Here is a 17,561-nt window from a genome sequence, read left to right on the forward strand (position 1 = left end):
TTTTAATTTTTATTATTTTACATACACATTATTTTGTTTTAACACATAATCACGGCACCATTTTGTTTTTTCAGGTGCCTTGCAATAGATAGATAGATAGATAGACAGATAGATAGATAGATAGATAGATAGATAGATAGATAGATAGATAGATAGATAGATAGATAGATAGATAGATAGATAGATAGATAGATAGATAGATAGATAGATAGATAGATACTTAAATGTTGTTGTTGGCAAACACTCTCTTACCAGTCATGCAGTTTAATCTCAACGTACGTTTGATGTAATTCCGGTCATGCTATATAAGATGATGACTCATAGCAAAATGTTTACATATAAGGGGTGATCAGAACATTCTGAGTCTGAACCTGAATATGGTATTCTGTGGTGCTTATTTTATAAGTAGTCAAGTTCCTGTATTCTAAAATATGTGAATTATGAGCTTCTAATATTTGTGGTTTATTATGTATGGTTTTGCTCCAAAATCAAGTTAAGATAAATGTCATGCTGTCATTGAATTTCTGAAACCTGAACCCTTTTCCAGTTAACTGAACAGAGATTTTTATTCTTGCCCAGTCAACAAGTGCCAGAACATGCCCCCTTTATATACCACAGTCAAGAAATAGGCAGTAGAACTCTTTCATTTCAGAATGTCTCTTGACAGTAACACAAGACCTGTCTGACATATGACATTAATACAGTAACAGAAGATTTGCAAATTGTAATGGTGAACTGAGGAGTAATGGTGCATGACATAGCAGACACTATAATGATTATTTATAGATCAGGTTATTTAATTTGTTATTATCAATAAAACATGATTAAACTTTATACTCATTGGCTACCCAGAATAAAGACTCCTGAAATAAAGCAACACCACATCTATGTTCCAAGAAAAATCTTGGACTGGGAAAAATTTAAGAAGCACTTCACAACCTGAACACACCAGTATAACTTAGAGTTCAAAAAACAAAACAGTGGATGTATATTGATTGTACAGTATGGCTCCTTTCTTATTGGTAATGGATCATGTACCTTTGAAATGTATGTCCTGGACGGAATATGAAAGGAGTCAAGATTGTCACAGTTCACTCCATCTTTCCATGAAAAGTGGGTTAAGAACCCTACATGCTTCCGAGCCTGGTGGAGAGAGTGGATCTGCAGTAAACAGGAAACCAAGAAACCAATCCAGGCCAAGAAAGTAAGAAAACAAGAAAGAGCCTAATAAGGAACCAAGAAGGAGGAAGGACAGCTGGGCCTATTTTCATGACATTCTTGAGAATTCCCTTCCAGAGAAGGCTTCCTGTATGCAATCGACTTAAAATCCCTACAATGCCAAATAGGAAATAATTTTGGCTTGTCTCGTAGACAATTTTGGACTACTTTAAAAGCTCCATCGCATTAACTGGAGAAACATTACAGGTTTACTAACTCTTTTGATGTTATTTTTACCTTAAAACATTTCAATAAAAGTCTTCAGCATAGCTGAGGATAAAGATTTAATGCAAAGACTTGTGTCTTAAATTGACTGAAATTTTAAAATGTAAAGATGCAAATTATGACTTAAAATGTACATAAAAAATGAAGCTTTAAATTATTGACATTTAAGTATGATGTGGCTACATTTTTTTGTTTGTTTTTGTTTGTTTTACTGTTTAGGTTTCTGATATGAAGAAAGACATTTTAGTGATACTTCTGCTAACCGGTAAGTTGTTAATAAGAAGTCAATTTGGCATTCATGAAATATACTGTACATGTTTTCATGATAAGTTCTGTTTGTTTCTGAGCAATTGTTGGTTGTATAGTAGTTATATAATCCCAGTGTCATATATGCGTTTGAAAGGCTTTCTACCACAGACTTTATTTTCTCCGTTGCTAATCTACAATGGAGGTTGTGGTGCTGATGGAACTAGTTTTATATGGTGCTGGGTTTGACAACTTGTGTTTAGCTCTTTTGACCAACTCAGTCACTACATACTGTACATCTCCATTCTCTGCCTTCTGACTTGCTCTTACCCAACTTTAATATTGGTTACTCTGTTGTGTGTGTACTATCCTTTAGTGTCTATGATCCAGATGTATCTTAGCAGGGTACAGATGAGATTTAAAAGAAACACACCTCAAAACCCAGTACTGTAGTCTTTTGATCTATGTCTTTTTAATTGTGTGACACACAAATTTTGTATCTGCTTGGGTTTTCCAAAACGGAATATTCCTTTTTTCCATATCACCAATGTCATGCAGGTTAGGTTATTTTGTACTGTGGCCCGAAGTGCAAGCAACAGAAAATTAAAACAAGTGGTGCACACTAAATAAGAGGGGACATCTGTCAAGTTTATGCATGGAGACGTGTTATGATATGTTATTATAATGTTATGATAATTCTGCGACAAAAATCTTATTAGATTAAAAAAACACATACAAATGCTCCTTGTATATGATATAACTGAATAACCAAGTAAGTCAAAAAGTGAGACTAGCGTTTCAGTAGACAGCATTAGAAACAAGGTATATGTATGTTCACACAAATGTGTTACAGTTTGCGGAAACACTGGATAGTCTGGCTTCTCTAAAAGACATGCTTATTGACTTTAAATTAGCTGGTATAGGTCAGCATGGTTATGTATTTGCCGTAGAATTCAATCCAAGGCTTGTTTATGCCTTCATCTGACTCCTATCTCCCACACAAAATAGTGGAATGCTACAGACGCATACAGTATACCTACATTTTCTGTATCTTAATTTATCTTCATTGTTCAAACTGGACTGAAATTGTAATGTACATAATGCCGTGGTGTTCTTGCACACAACTTTAAAATGGATTAATTTTATAGTTTTATTTTTATTAAACTGAAATGGCACAATCTAAGCTAAATTCAGATTTGAAAGTGGTTCTGTCCTGTTTCTACGTACGCCCCAATAACTATATACACTGCTAAAAAAATTAAGGGAACACTTAATCATCACAGTCTAACGCCAAGTCAGTTAAGCTTCAGAGATATCAGTCTGTCCAGTTAGGAAGCATAAGCAATTGTGAATCAACATCATCTGCTGTGGTGCAAATGAATATGACAACAGGTTCACTGGAGGGGCAATAGCAAGATGACCCTCAAAAAGAGAATGGTTTTGCTGGTGGTGACCACAAACAATTGCTCTCTCCTTATTCCTTCTCTAGTTTTGCATTTTGCTAGTGTCCTTGGGCCTCATGTATAAATGGTGCATACACCTGTTTCCACGCTCACTTGTATAAAATCTAAACTTGGTGTAAAGCCATGCACGTTTCCGCAGCAGCCCCACACATTGCATATGCACTTTTCTGCTTGGTTTTGCAAACTGGTGGCACCCACTGTCACTTTTATTGAGATTTGCATCAGTGACGCAGGATTTATCAAATATGTCAAAATTAATTGCATATTGTTTACAAATTTAAGGCACTTGATTGTAGTCATTCTGTAACAATGTAAAGGTGCACACAATGGCCAAACTATTCCAAATACCGAAGGCTGCTTTAGCATTGTTTCTCTCAGTGCACCACATTTTAACCCATTATATCTGTGCATATGCTGCCTCAGGAAAGCCACCACCATCTGCATGGATTCAACTCAGTCATGCGCACAGTCTATTTGAACTTATCCCATCCAGCAAACACTTTAGAGCTTTTTCGAGGCTCAGAAACAGTTTCATCCCAAGAGTTATAAACACACTCAATCAGTGCATCAAGTGCTCCCTGTAGAACTGTTTGTACTTAAAACTACAATTACCTCACTGTAAACTTGCATAACAAATGTAACATTGTACAATCTGAGCCACTTTATGAACCATTTGCACTATCTGTACTATATGTACATGTATATTGTATTTATGCTTTCATATTGTATATTTTTCATTATTTTTTTGTATAATTATTATTATTGCTATTTTATCATTTTACAAGAAAAGGATTTTGTGGCAGATTTGCATATTGAATCTCATTGTACCATAAAATGGCAATTAAGGAATTCAATTCAATTCAATAGAAGAGTGCATGTATTTACAGATGATGATGACTGGCTTCTAAGTCAATTTAAATTTCCAAGAGCTATCCTCTTGAAGCTGTGTGCTGTTAGAATACAAGGATGTATACTTGATATAATTTTTATGATGAAATTCATTAAAGTATGTATATTACATTTTACAGATAAATTGTTAACTTCAGTTGTTAACCTCATTTAAATAATGTATACTGTTAATAATTAAACAAGTGGGGTCACAGCAGCGCAGTGGTAGCAATAAGCTATTGTCCTATCCAAGGATTCTACCTCCCTTTCACTGTATGCTTGCTGAGACTGGTGTGACCCTGGATGGATAGATGGATGAAATAATTAAATGTGTATGAAGAAGATTTTTCAATGTTCCTGAAAAGTTTTGAAAAATTAGTATTCTGAGCTTACAGTTGGTTTTACAGTTATTATAGAGCTTATACTGTGGTGATAGGTTACGTGGAGAAATTAAGTGGGGTTTGGTATGTTTGACAGACATAGTATTGCTGCAATAAATGATTTCATCCAGGATCTTGCATCTTGTGGGAGGCAAGAACAATCCCTGGACTGGGCGCCAGCTCATCGCTACCTCTGAGCCATTGTGTCCTCATGTTTAACACAAGCTTTAATGCATTTCAACATGAAAGTTATGTCAATTATACATCTTAGTATTCTAAAATTTTCAGAGAGCCGTAATATCATGTATTTAATGTGTGATGATCACTGCTTGCACACTCCTGTTCCTTGCCTCCACTTCACTAAATAGGACCTCCACTTCTCATTTGGTGAAATTCTTTTTTATATGTGGTTTTACCATTGTCTTTTAACAAAACATGGAACAGAAGGGGCTATTTATATTGATTTTCATATTCAAATATGCAAAATTCTGAGAGTAGTCTGTAGGGGGCTGTAGGCACATTCACATGTGTTGAATTTTACATTAATTGGGAGTTATAAAGAGGAAGTGCGTGGAACTTGGTGTATGCACAGTTTTATGCATTTTAATTTTTCTGTACATACGCACACTTCTGTTTTTGTCCGTGCGCCATGTTTTAGTGTGAATTCTACACACAGTGTTATACATGAGGCCCCTGGTCTCTTTCCTGGTCACAATGATGCCATTGATTGGCCCACACATCTACTGGTATCTCCTCCATGCTCTTGAGACCCCCTTGCAACACACATATGGATGTGCCATCCTAGAGAAGCTTTGCAAACTGAATCAGCTGAAGATACTGCCTCATGCTACCAGTAGTGACAAGAACACTAGAAAAAAGCAAAACTAGAGGAGAATCATTCAGGAAAGATAAGGAGGGAGCAATTGTCTGGTTCTGCCGCCTAAAAAAAAACCATTCCCTTTTGAGAAGTCTTGCTGTTGTTTCTCCAGTGCACCTGTTATAACTTATTGGACCAAAGCATATGAAATTGATTCATAATAACTTTTGCTTCGTAACTGGACAGACTGATATCCATAAAGTTTAATTGATTTGGTGTTAGATTGTGATAATTAAGTGTTCTCTTAATTTTTTTGAGAAGTATATACTGTAATTCAGTTATGAAATGCATATCTATATATCTCAAAATATAAAGAATGCTCTTTTCCAGCCTGCTTACTAATACTGTCATCAAACTTTCACTCAGAAGTGATGCACAGTTTTTCCTATAAAACAGTATTCTTGTTTCACTTTGAATTTGTACCTACCTTTTGTACACATTCAACTCTGTCTTTGCGTGAGCCACCTGTTAATGCTGCCACCTCCCTGATTTTGCATGCACCAGCTTTATTTTTTTAAAAAATAATTTTCTATTCTATTTTTAAAAGCAGACCATTTCCATGGCATACCACTCAATCAAACAAACGATAGATAGATAGATAGATAGATAGATAGATAGATAGATAGATAGATAGATAGATAGATAGATAGATAGATAGATAGATAGATAGATAGATAGATAGATAGATAGATCTTTATTTGTCCCGAGGGGGAAATTTGGCTTTTTACAGAAGTTCTTCAAATAAATAAATAAATAAATACATTCATTACATACTGCTTAAATAGGTAGGTAAATAAGTAAATAAATATATAAATAAATATACACACTCACTTTGGTTTGAATACACACCAGAATGACTATAAAGCAAAAAAAAATTAAAAAGTAAAGAAAGAAAACTTCTGACTTGGCTATTCACATAAAAATCAGTACGGGAAAACAAAAAAGAAAATATATATAAAGAAAACACATCTTTACAAGTGGAGTTCAAAATGGATCTGATCTAACAATGGAGTTCTGTCATGTATATTTGTCCTCACAGGTGGCGCAGTGGTAGTGCTGCTGCTTTGCAGTAAGGAGACTGTGGAAGATTGTGGGTTCGCTTCCTGGTTCCTCCCTGTGTGGATAGCGCTTTGAGTACTGAGAAAAGCACTATATAAATGTAATGAATTATTATTATGTATATATAATATATATATAAATATATTGAAGAAACAGGAAGAGGTGGAGTCAGGAAGTGATGTCTGTTGAAGGTGGGTTCTGGATATCGAATAAGACATCATTAGAGGGTGCTGGCGGTGATGTCATCAGTGGGTGCTTCAGAGGTGGTGCTACTGGGAGGTATTGTCTTCACTTGGTCTGCAAAGGGACAAAAGGAGAGAGTATTAGCTGACAGCGACAACCCCTGGTCTGGCTGAGAAATTACACTATTTGAGCCAGTAAACCATCTCCCATCTGCAGATGTGTAACATGCCCCCTTCCCCTAACACCCCGGCACAAACCCATCGGGACAGGCAGCCTATACCGAGAGGTCATGAAACAGAGAAAGAGCATTGGCGTTGGCCTGGAGAGATCCTTGGCAATAAAGGACAGAAAACTTAAAAGGCTGGAGGTCTCAAAACCACCGAGAGACACTTGGGTTTGACTCTTTTTTCACTGCCATCCACTGAAAAGTAGCATGATCGGTGATAAGGGTGAACTCAATACACAGGAGGTAGTACCTCAATTATGTTACTGTCCATTTAATCGCCAAGGCTTCCTGTTCCACTGGCTGTCTAACAGTTTCCGGCTCAGGAACATAATGGGGTGTTCGACACCATCATGTTTTGGCTTAACATGGCTCCAAGTCCTATGTCCAAAATGTCAGTCTGGAGAATAAAGGGTAGAGAGAAGTTAGGTACAATCAAATCTGGTGCCGACATAAGGGCCTACTTAAGGTTATGAAATGCAGCATCTGCTTTGCCATCCCATACCACATGGTTCAGAGCCCGTTTCTTTATTAACACTAGAATTACCAAAGCCTATGAAAAAACTCGTAGATCTGGCCCACATTAAATCCGTTCGCACCTCTCCCACAGCGTCTTTTGTCCTGTAAATGTGCCAATTAAGACAAGCAGCAAGCAGCCTGCTATTCCATCCCCCCACAGCTGCAGAACATACACAAAGTTCTCCCAGCTCATGCCTTAATTGATTATCTGGGAGTGAAGTGCTGGAGTTTTAGAGTGGAAATAATAGATTGTTATTTGGAACACATGCATTTCATGTGTGTTCCATTTCTACAATAATCTGTGTAAACACATTGTTAAAACAGAAACGTTTTTCATATTTTAGTAGTAAATGACAAAACGTTGGCATAAACTATATAATATGTGAAGCCTGAAGTCCAAAGATCAAATAAACACTTTCACAAAAGGTTCAAGGACAACACAACAGCTTCTGTGGCGTAGCGGTAAGAATTGCTGACTTGTAATCAAGAGTCCCTGGTTCAATCCCCACTGCCTCCTATATTTGCAATTTTCAGTAGTGAGCTGCTCTTATTGGTAATATTATACAGTACACACATACATTTGGTTTATGTCTGTAACAGCCGCTGTACATATATAGGACTTGGAAAAGTTACCATTTTTTTTTCACTTTTATTCTCTCAGTCACGATCACGATACATACTACCGTCCTAGGGATCTGACACTGTTAATTTTTATTTGAAACTGGGAGTAACTGTAGATGTGAGTGGTGTTTTGAGGCAATGGAACTGGACATTCTCTGATCTGGAGGGATAAAAGCTGACACACAAACACTGGTGAATCTGCCTTCTTCATATCTCACCGTCACTTGATTTTTTTTTATTCAGTTTTATTGAGTGTTCCTGCTCACGCTGAATTAGTATGCGCCTTATGGTCTATAATGTCAAAAAAAAACAGAGATATAGGTATATATGTTATTATATTATATACAGTAATCCCTCCCGATCGCGGGGGTTGCGTTCCAGAACTCCCCACGAAAGGTGAAAATCCGCGAAGTAGAAACCATATGTTTATATGGTTATTTTTATATTGTCATGCTTGGGTCACAGATTTGTACAGAAACACAGGAAGTTGTAGAGAGACAGGAACTTTATTCAAACACTGCAAACAAACATTTGTCTCTTTTTCAAAAGTTTAAACTGTGCTCCATGACAAGACAGAAATGACAGTTCCGTCTCACATTTAGAAGAATGCAAACATATCTTCCTCTTCAGGAGCAGAGAATGTCAGAGAGAGAGAGAAAAGCAAACAAATCAATAGGGCTGTTTGGCTTTTAAGTATGCGAAGCACCGCGGCACAAAGCAGTTGAAGGCAGCAGCTCACACCCCTTCCATCAGGAGCAGAGAAAGAGAGAGAGAGAGACAGATAAAAAAAACAATCAAAAATCAATACGTGCCCTTTGAGCTTTTAAGTATGCGAAGCACCGTGCAGCATGTCGCTTCACAAAGCAGCTGCACAGAAGGGAGCAACGTGAAAGCATTTTTAGACGAGTGTCCGTATCATCTAGGTGTGCAAACAACCCCCCTGCTCACACCCCCTCTGTCAGGAGCAGAGAATGTCAGAGCAAGAGAGAGAGAGAAAAGTAAGTTGGGTAGCTTCTCAGCCATCTGCCAATAGCATCCCTTGTATGAAATCAACTGGGCAAACCAACTGAGGAAGCATGTACCAGAAATTAAAAGACCCATTGTCTGCAGAAATCCGCGAACCAGCAAAAAATCCACGATATATATTTAAATATGCTTACATATAAAATCCGCGATAGAGTGAAGCCGCGAAAGGCGAAGCGCAATATAGCGAGAGATTACTGTATGTTATATATTGTGAATTTTCCCTTGGGATTAATAAAGTATCTATCTATCTATCTATCTATCTATCTATCTATCTATCTATCTATCTATCTATCTATCTATCTATCTATCTATCTATATGATATTTGGAATTATTCATTTTATGACCTGTATAGTACATTTTGGAAAACATTGTGGCACGGATTCGACATTATTCATATTATTCATATTCATTCACATAACACAGCATGTTTTTTTTCTCCGATCTTGCCAGTCCCCACATGTTGCTGTTTCTTTTGTACTCCAGGACATGCAGAGGCAACAATAGTACAGAGAGGTCAGTTCAACGCTATATGCAATCATCACATTCAAATGTTAACAGTTCACACACACGCAAGGACCGTCCTTCCTAACTTTACGACATGTGTACCTGTTGCAATGCGCACACTTCTCTCTATGCTTTGGTTCCTTTTACACTAAAAGGACACCTGACACTGACTCAGTTTACTCTCCTGGGGAAAGCGGCTGTCTTGGAAAGAAGCTTGTCGATGTTGCATCCTCCTTTTCTTTTTCCAACGCCTTTTCTAGTAAGATGCGACAACGCAGTTCCTCAGCAAGGTGAGCCATGAACATTCTTCTTTTCTCAGTGGTCTCCGTGCATGCCTTGCACAGTACATGTGTGTTGATCGCTGCCAGGTCAAGCTTGTTATAACACAAGCAACTGGCCACTTGTGTGTTCCTGCAGAGTAAGCTCACGACTTCTGGTGCACAATGTCAACGCAGCACTTAGAAAAAAAGAAAGAGACAAATACTATATATGGGACATTGAGTATAAATTTATTGTACTTGTAAAAGTTAGCTTTTTTCACTTTTATTCTCTGAATCACGATCACGCTGTACCCCCCCCAACCCCACCCCTCCTGATCTGACTGTAAGTAACAGCGCCAGCATAAATTCATACCCGATCTGACGCTGTTCGTTTTCATATAATATTGCATTAGTGTGATGATGTTTTCTGATTGGCACTATTCAGGTCATAAAATGATTTCTTCAAAATGTCACATATATTGTCTCTACTTCATGTGTGTAATAGAAACCACAGCGTAGAGAGAAGTGTGCGCATTGCAACAGGTACACATATTGTAAATGTAGAAAGGACGGTCCTTGCATGTGTGTGAACTGTTAACATTTGAATTTGATGATTGCATATAGCGCTGAACTGATGTCTCTGTACTATTGTTGCCTCTGCATGTCCTGGAGTACAAAAGAAACAGCAACATGTGGGGACTGGCAAGATCGGGGAAATAAAACACACAGTGTTATGCAAATGAATATGAATAATATAAATAATGTTGCATCCATGCCACAATGTTTTCCAAAATGTACTATACAGGTCATAAAATTAATAACTCCAAATATCATATATACCTATGTCTCTGTTTTTTTTTTTTTTTTTTTGACATCATAGACCATAAGGTGCATACTAATTCAGCATGAGCAGGAACACTCAATAAAACTGAATAAAAAAAATCAAGTGACGGTGAGATATGAAGAAGGCAGATTCACCAGCGTTTGTTTGTCAGCTTTTATCCCTCCAGATCAGAGAATGTCCCGTTCCATTGCCTCAAAATACCACTCACATCTACAGTTACTCCCTGTTTCAAATAAAAACTAACAGCGTCAGATCCCTAGGACGGTAGTATGTATCGTGATAGTGACTGAGAGAATACAAGTGAAAAAAAATGGTAACTTTTCCAAGTCCTATAAATGTACACCGTCTGTTACAGACTAAAACCAAATGTATGTGTGTACTGTATAATATTAACAATAAGAGCAGCTCACTACTGAAAACGGCAAATATAGTAGGCAGTGGGGATTGAACCGGGGACTCTTGAATACAAGTCAGCAAATCTTACTGCTATGACACAGAAGCTGTTGTTTTATCCTTGAGCCTTTTGTGAAAGTGTTTATTTGATCTTTGGACTTCAGGCTTCACACATTATACAGTTTATGCCAACATTTTGTCATTTAGTACTAAAATATAGAAAACGTTTCTGTTTCAACAATGTGTTTACACAGATCTACATTACTAACCGAGAATGCTAAACCGGATGGACGCAGGGACATCCGGCCATGGGCCGTAGCCGCAAAAAGACGTACTGCGCAGGCGCCCCAAGAAATGAGGCGCCGCAAGAGGCGGCCGCGACCACAGAAAAAAGGAGTGAGCACAGAAAAAAGGAGTCAAATGCAGGCGACGCACACAGCGCCGCACGAAAGCCATTGCACACGAAACTAGCACACAAAGAGGAGGATTCAACAAGCTCCTACCACACCAAAAAAAAGAAGCCGTGACCGCCACACCAAGCCCATTAGAGACGAAATGGGACAGACTACGGACATGGCACACGAAACGTTCACAACAACGACGATTCAGACCCACAAACACACTAACATCAATAAGAAGTGACACCCAAAGCCCCATTTCTAAAGGAACCGTCCGCAGACACCTGCTAAACGATTGCGCCACTTAGCTGACAACGCGTTCAATAATGAGTCCACTATTGAGGAAAATTCATTGGGATTAATGAATGTCATTTGCAATCATTGTCATTCACTTAACTTCCCTGAAGAAACAACTGGCAATACAAGTAATAAATTTACACGTTGTTGTCAAAAGGGTCAGATTAGACTGCCTCCTTTACATTCATATCCTGAATATCTACAGAAGCTTCTAACTAACGATGTACCTGAAAGTAAAAACTTTATGAACTGCATTAGATCCTACAATAGTTCATTTGCTTTTGCATCTACCGCAGTAAATATCAGGCCACCAAAAGGCAATGGCCCATACTGCTTTCGCATATGTGGACAAATATTGCATCGCATTGGAACGGTGCACCCTGAAACAAATCAACAACGTAAATATGCACAAATCTACACACAAAGCCCCATTTCTAAATGAACCGTCCGTATTAAACATACGTCATCTCAACACGTTCACACTATGCAGCATAGGTGGATCTCATTACAATAAGGCACTATTAACCATTCAACCGCAGAAAAGGCTCCATATTAACAGTGAGTGCGATCCTCCTTATTACTTATCCATATTTATCACGCTCAAGAACAAACAAGTCATACATTCACGATCACGGGTACAAAACGATACGGCTCGGATAACGGGACCAAACACAATTCACACTATGCAGCATAGGTGGATCTCATTACAATGAGGCACTATTAACCGTTCAACCGCAGAAAAGGCTCCATATTAACAGTGAGTGCCAGTCTGTATTAAACATACGTCATCTCAACACCTTCACACTATGCAGCATAGGTGGATCTCCTTACACTGAAGCACTATTAACCGTTCAACTGCAGAAAAGGCTCCATATTAACAGTGAGTGCGATCCTCCTTATTACTTATCCATATTTATCACGCTGAAGAACAAACAAGTCATAAATACACGATCACAGGTACAAAACGATACAGCTTGAATAACGGGATCAAACACACGAACCCGCATGAAAAAACAAAATACACGGCGGCGCTTACAATGCGCTTCTGAACCTCCGGAAGAAAAAATGTCTCGGCTCCAAAAACGCAAAGCTCAACTAACACATTATCAGAAACGAGCGCATATGGACAGACACACTGAACGTAGACGCATACAGCGCGCGTCTCAAAGTGCTGCATCGAAACAGGCACGGATTCAAAACGAAACACCTCCCGCCTCAGACATACAGAAACGGCAGCGAAGGGACAAAATAAATAAAGGTGGCTGACAACGCGTTCAATAATGAGTCCACTATTCAGGAAAATTCATTGGGATTAATGAATGTCATTTGCAATCATTGTCATTCACTTAACTTCCCTGAAGAAACAACTAGCAATACAAGTAATGAATTTACACGTTGTTATCAAAACGGTCAAATTAGACTGCCTCCTTTACATTCATATCCTGAATATCTACAGAAGCTTCTAACTAACGATGTACCTGAAAGTGAAATCTTTATGAACTGCATTAGATCCTACAAATCGATATCCACTATGAACATTAACAGTGGCACTGCACATGACATCCGTCTTGCAAAACTGTTAATTATTGATGAATGTACAATGGCATCCACTCACTTACTCAACACCATTCATAAACTTCTACAAACGTTTATGCATAATAATCTTCCCTTTGGAGGAAAGGTACTTTTATTACGAGGAGATTTTAGACAGTGCTTAGCTATTGTTTCACATTCCATGCGCTCAGCTATTGTTCAGTGCACCTTAAAATACGCAGACAATTGGCATTGCTTTCAAAAGATACAGTTAGTACAAAACATGCGATGTCCACATCCAGATCATAACAATTGGTTATTACAACTGGGAGATGGTACACTCACCAACACAGATAGACTTCTCCCAGATATTATTACAATTCCTCAAGCCTTTATCTGCGCCTACTTAGTTACAGACAGATTTGGAACAGCAATCTCATTAGACCAAATGCCCCTTTTAACACAACGCACTATATTATGTCCAAAAAATATTAATGTGGAAAACATAAATACCCAAGTCATTGCATTACTTCCTGGAGAGACACAACTCTTTCTAAGCTCTGACAAAGTTGACTCTGATCACGACAATAACCATCTTCATTGACCTTATAAGTTCTGACCTGGAATTACCTTTTACACTTAAACGGCGTGTGCAAAGAAATTTTCCAATAAACCTTTACACTGTGCCACACACTTTATTGTTTGCTTTCTATTTGCATCATCTACACCTTCACACTATTCTATATCTCATTCATACATCACGCTCTTTCTCATTCCCAACACCAGGGGTTGGCGAGCGAAGCGAGCAGGGGGCGGAGCCCCCTAGTTATTGTAGAAATGGAACACACATGAAATGCATGTGTTCCAAATAACAATTTATTATTTCCACTCTAAAATTCCAGCACTTCTCTCCCAGATAATCAATCAAGGCATGAGCTGGTAGAACTTTGTTCATGTTCTGCGGCTGTGAGGGATGGAATAGCAGGCTGCTTGCTGCTTGTCTTAATCGGCACATTTACAGGACAAAAGACGGTGAGGGAGAGGTGCGAACAGATTTAAGTTGGGACGGATCTACAAGTTTTTTCGTAGGCTGTGGTAATTCTAGTGTTAAATCTATCAAGAGTGCTGCTCTCTTGGAGAATTGGGGAACAAACAGGTGGTAGTACCTGGTCACCCTGGGAAAGGCTTAGACCTGCCTCTTGTTTTTTGGACGGGGCCATTTCAATATGGCATCTACTTTAGAACATTCTTGTTTGACCTTGGCCACACCCACTAGATAGCCTAAATATTTGGCTTTGAGTAATCCAAAGAAAGATTTCTTCACATTAATTCAGAGTCTGGCTTTACCCAGAGTCCGGAGCACCAACTGAACCTACTCTATGTATTTCTTACATGTGTCGGAATAGATGATGACATCATCCAGATAGTTGGCACTATAGGTGCAAGATTTCCTATTTCAATATAATGTATGCTGGGCACATAGGCCTTGCCCAAAGTTTGAAGAGGATGAGTTCTAGGTGTATATCACAGGATGGATCTCATAACAAACATGTTGCATTTTCTTATCCACACAACTATCTCTAAAGACTTGGACCTTCGTCCTTTTGCATAGATATCCAGTGACCTGAGATGAAGACTGGACACCTTTGGTACTGTGTCTTTTCTGAGAATTTTTGGGCATCTCTGGTTTGACTTTGTATCCCTTGAGTTCCGAATGATTCACATTACCTGCACTGTGAGGGAGCATCAGTTATGGCAATATGGCCATGTGGTGTGATTCCCCGAGGGTGATTCAACTCACAGGATCCTCATTGTTGAGGACCCAAGTGGCTGGAACAGGCCAAGGTGACATCCATATAACACCTGGTTGCAGCAGATAGAGGGTCATTTCTGGAGGGTGAGACCCGTGTCTGCCTGGGGGGTTGCCAATCAGGATCCTGAGCTGTTTCGTCGTGTGGTGGGTGCAGCAATGTGCTGTACCAGTGCATGCTCCCCAACCTGACCTGGCCTGACCTGACAACTATCTGGCTTAATGGAAATATGTTTGCATAATATAAAACAATATAATAAATATTAATTTATCCATTCTTCCGAATCTTGACTACATACTCTTTCTGCAAAGCAGAATATGAACAATTGGAAGGAAGGAAAAAAAGTGGCATGATGTACTTGTCAAATGAAGACATTAATTAGGTATTCGCTTAACAAAGGAGTCATAAGTTAATCATACTTAATGATTGCATTAATCTTAACAATTGAACTTAAAAAGCATACAAGGTAGAAGAGGAAACTTGGTGTCATAAATAATGCATGTAAGAAAAGATGTACAGTACAAATACATATAGAGTGCATTTACTTGTTTAAATAAAGGCTTGTCATAGCCCTTTCTAATAATTTTTCTAAACAAATTCTTTATTACAGGGTCATACTCAATGATATCTTGCAATGTCACCCAATTTACCTTTGTGTCAAATAAAATGACGGGGGATGATGCACAGAATTTTTGCCGAATTACTTTCACAGATTTGGCAACAGTTGAAAATGAAGAAATAAATCAGTAGCTGGTAAACCTCTCTCAAGGAAATTCATTCTGGATTGGACTGCGACGTAACAGAGACAACTGGCAGTGGTCAAGTGGGGAAAACGTTACTTATACCAACTGGAGTAGAGACTTCTACTGTGCATTTGTTCGATCAGATGGCTCCTGGAATGATACTATATGCAGTACAGAAATGCCTTTCATGTGTTACAATGGTAGGTAATTTAATATTTCATGATTTGTGCACATTTATATTGCCAAATAAACAGCACAGAGTTTGAATGGAATAGTTAAGTTTATAGTTTATTGGAAAAAATATCTTGGTTGAAAGAAAATGTGATGGCTGATAACTGAGTCTGTCAAAACTCTTTTAATGAGTCTAAAAACTGAATTCCCAGGAGCTGCAAGTGAACATGTAAAGGGTTACAGCAGTTTTAGCTTGGTGATATGTAATTGATTCACCTGAGCTCCTCTTGAATGTTATTTTGCTTTACTGACCAAGTTGGGTTCACTTCTAATATATAATTTTACAGCTTGTACAACAGCAGAGGGCTGTGCAGCTCCCCAAGTTCCCAACACAAAGGCTCAGACAGAAGTTCTCCAATGAGCAAATGGTTTTATTGCACAAAACTGTTACACCCCAAAGCATTTCCCGCACCACAACTTTAATTCTTACTGTCTACAATTCCATTGTCTCTCCTCCACTCCTCCTGGCTTCCTCCTCCCGACTCAGGCCCATTGATGTTGAGGCAGGAGGCTCCTTTTATGGAGGACCCAGTAGTACTTCCATTGTCCTGAAACTGTGGCTCAAGAGCACCCTGGCAGCCCCCATGGAACCAACAGGACTGACCCACAGAACTACAAATCCCATAAAGCCCTGTGGGTATCTGCAAGGGAACTGTAACCCAGGGATGCTGCCACCTATCGTGTGGGGGAAGACAATGACCTGAATACACTGCCATCACCTGCCCTTCCATTATACTATTGTCCTGGCTGGGTAAAGATCCTGGTACAGCTCTAGCTAGGACACCATCTCTCACAAGCTTTAATTTCTTAATTTGCTATCGTGGGCTGTAGATGCTGTGTGCATCTCACACTCAAAATCCCAGACACAACTGACCACAACTTTAGCTTTGGTTCAGAAAGACTCCTTTATTATGGGACAATATCTTTCACACAAATAAAATAGTGCTCAATTGATGCCCTATCCCAATATGCAGCAAGCACAATAGTCTATTATTTCCTTCCTTTTTTCAGTTTGTATTCCTCCATGACTTTGCACCAGGTGAGCTTTGTTCTCCTTCTCTCCTGACACATTTTCAAGACACCCGGAAATACAGTACTTCTAGTATCATAGTATTGCCTCCAGAAAGTACTTCTGGGTCAGACAGAATCCCAGTAGAACAGGGGAGCCTCCTTCTGGCAGCTTCCTTCAGCGGCATCTAAGGAGCCCAACAGGGAAGCCAGTTGGCAGATAGATACTGCCATCCAGTGCAGTGGGGGAATACATGACCCCAGGAGTCATTCTCCCACGGTACTTTCCTTTTTCTGTCTCCCCAGTCAGGTTATGCAACAGTTATCCTGTCAGGATGTCCTTACACCCATACTGTCCAACCATTACCGATTCCTGGATGGAAGAGGGAACAACAACATTTTTTTTTTAGAATGCGTTCCATCATAATATTCATTATAATAGTTTCTTTCTCTACACTTGCATAGAGCTGAAAGTGGGTAGGCTGAGACAGGATGTACTGTATTTTTAAATATATTACTAAAAAGTTGTTTTTTTGTGATCAGTCATTTGCTACTTTTGTAAAAACAAATCCAGATAAATAATGTACATAAAAAAATATATATATACTGT

The 17,561-nt window shown here is 38.7% G+C and overlaps 1 protein-coding gene across 1 annotated transcript in view; it reads left to right on the forward strand.

Moving 5' to 3' along the window:
* The first annotated feature begins 1,658 nt into the window (after positions 1-1,658).
* LOC127526744 (L-selectin-like) overlaps positions 1,659-17,561 on the forward strand; it is a 43,674-nt gene continuing 27,771 nt past the window's right edge. Inside the window, exons 1-2 of the mRNA XM_051923272.1 lie at positions 1,659-1,708; positions 15,580-15,912. Coding sequence (XP_051779232.1) covers positions 15,891-15,912 — 22 coding nt within the window. The 5' untranslated portion in view covers positions 1,659-1,708; positions 15,580-15,890. The remainder of the gene's footprint in view (positions 1,709-15,579; positions 15,913-17,561) is intronic.

The sequence above is a fragment of the Erpetoichthys calabaricus genome, chromosome 1, assembly GCF_900747795.2.
Source record: "Erpetoichthys calabaricus chromosome 1, fErpCal1.3, whole genome shotgun sequence".
Classification (NCBI taxonomy): Eukaryota; Metazoa; Chordata; class Cladistia; order Polypteriformes; family Polypteridae; genus Erpetoichthys; species Erpetoichthys calabaricus.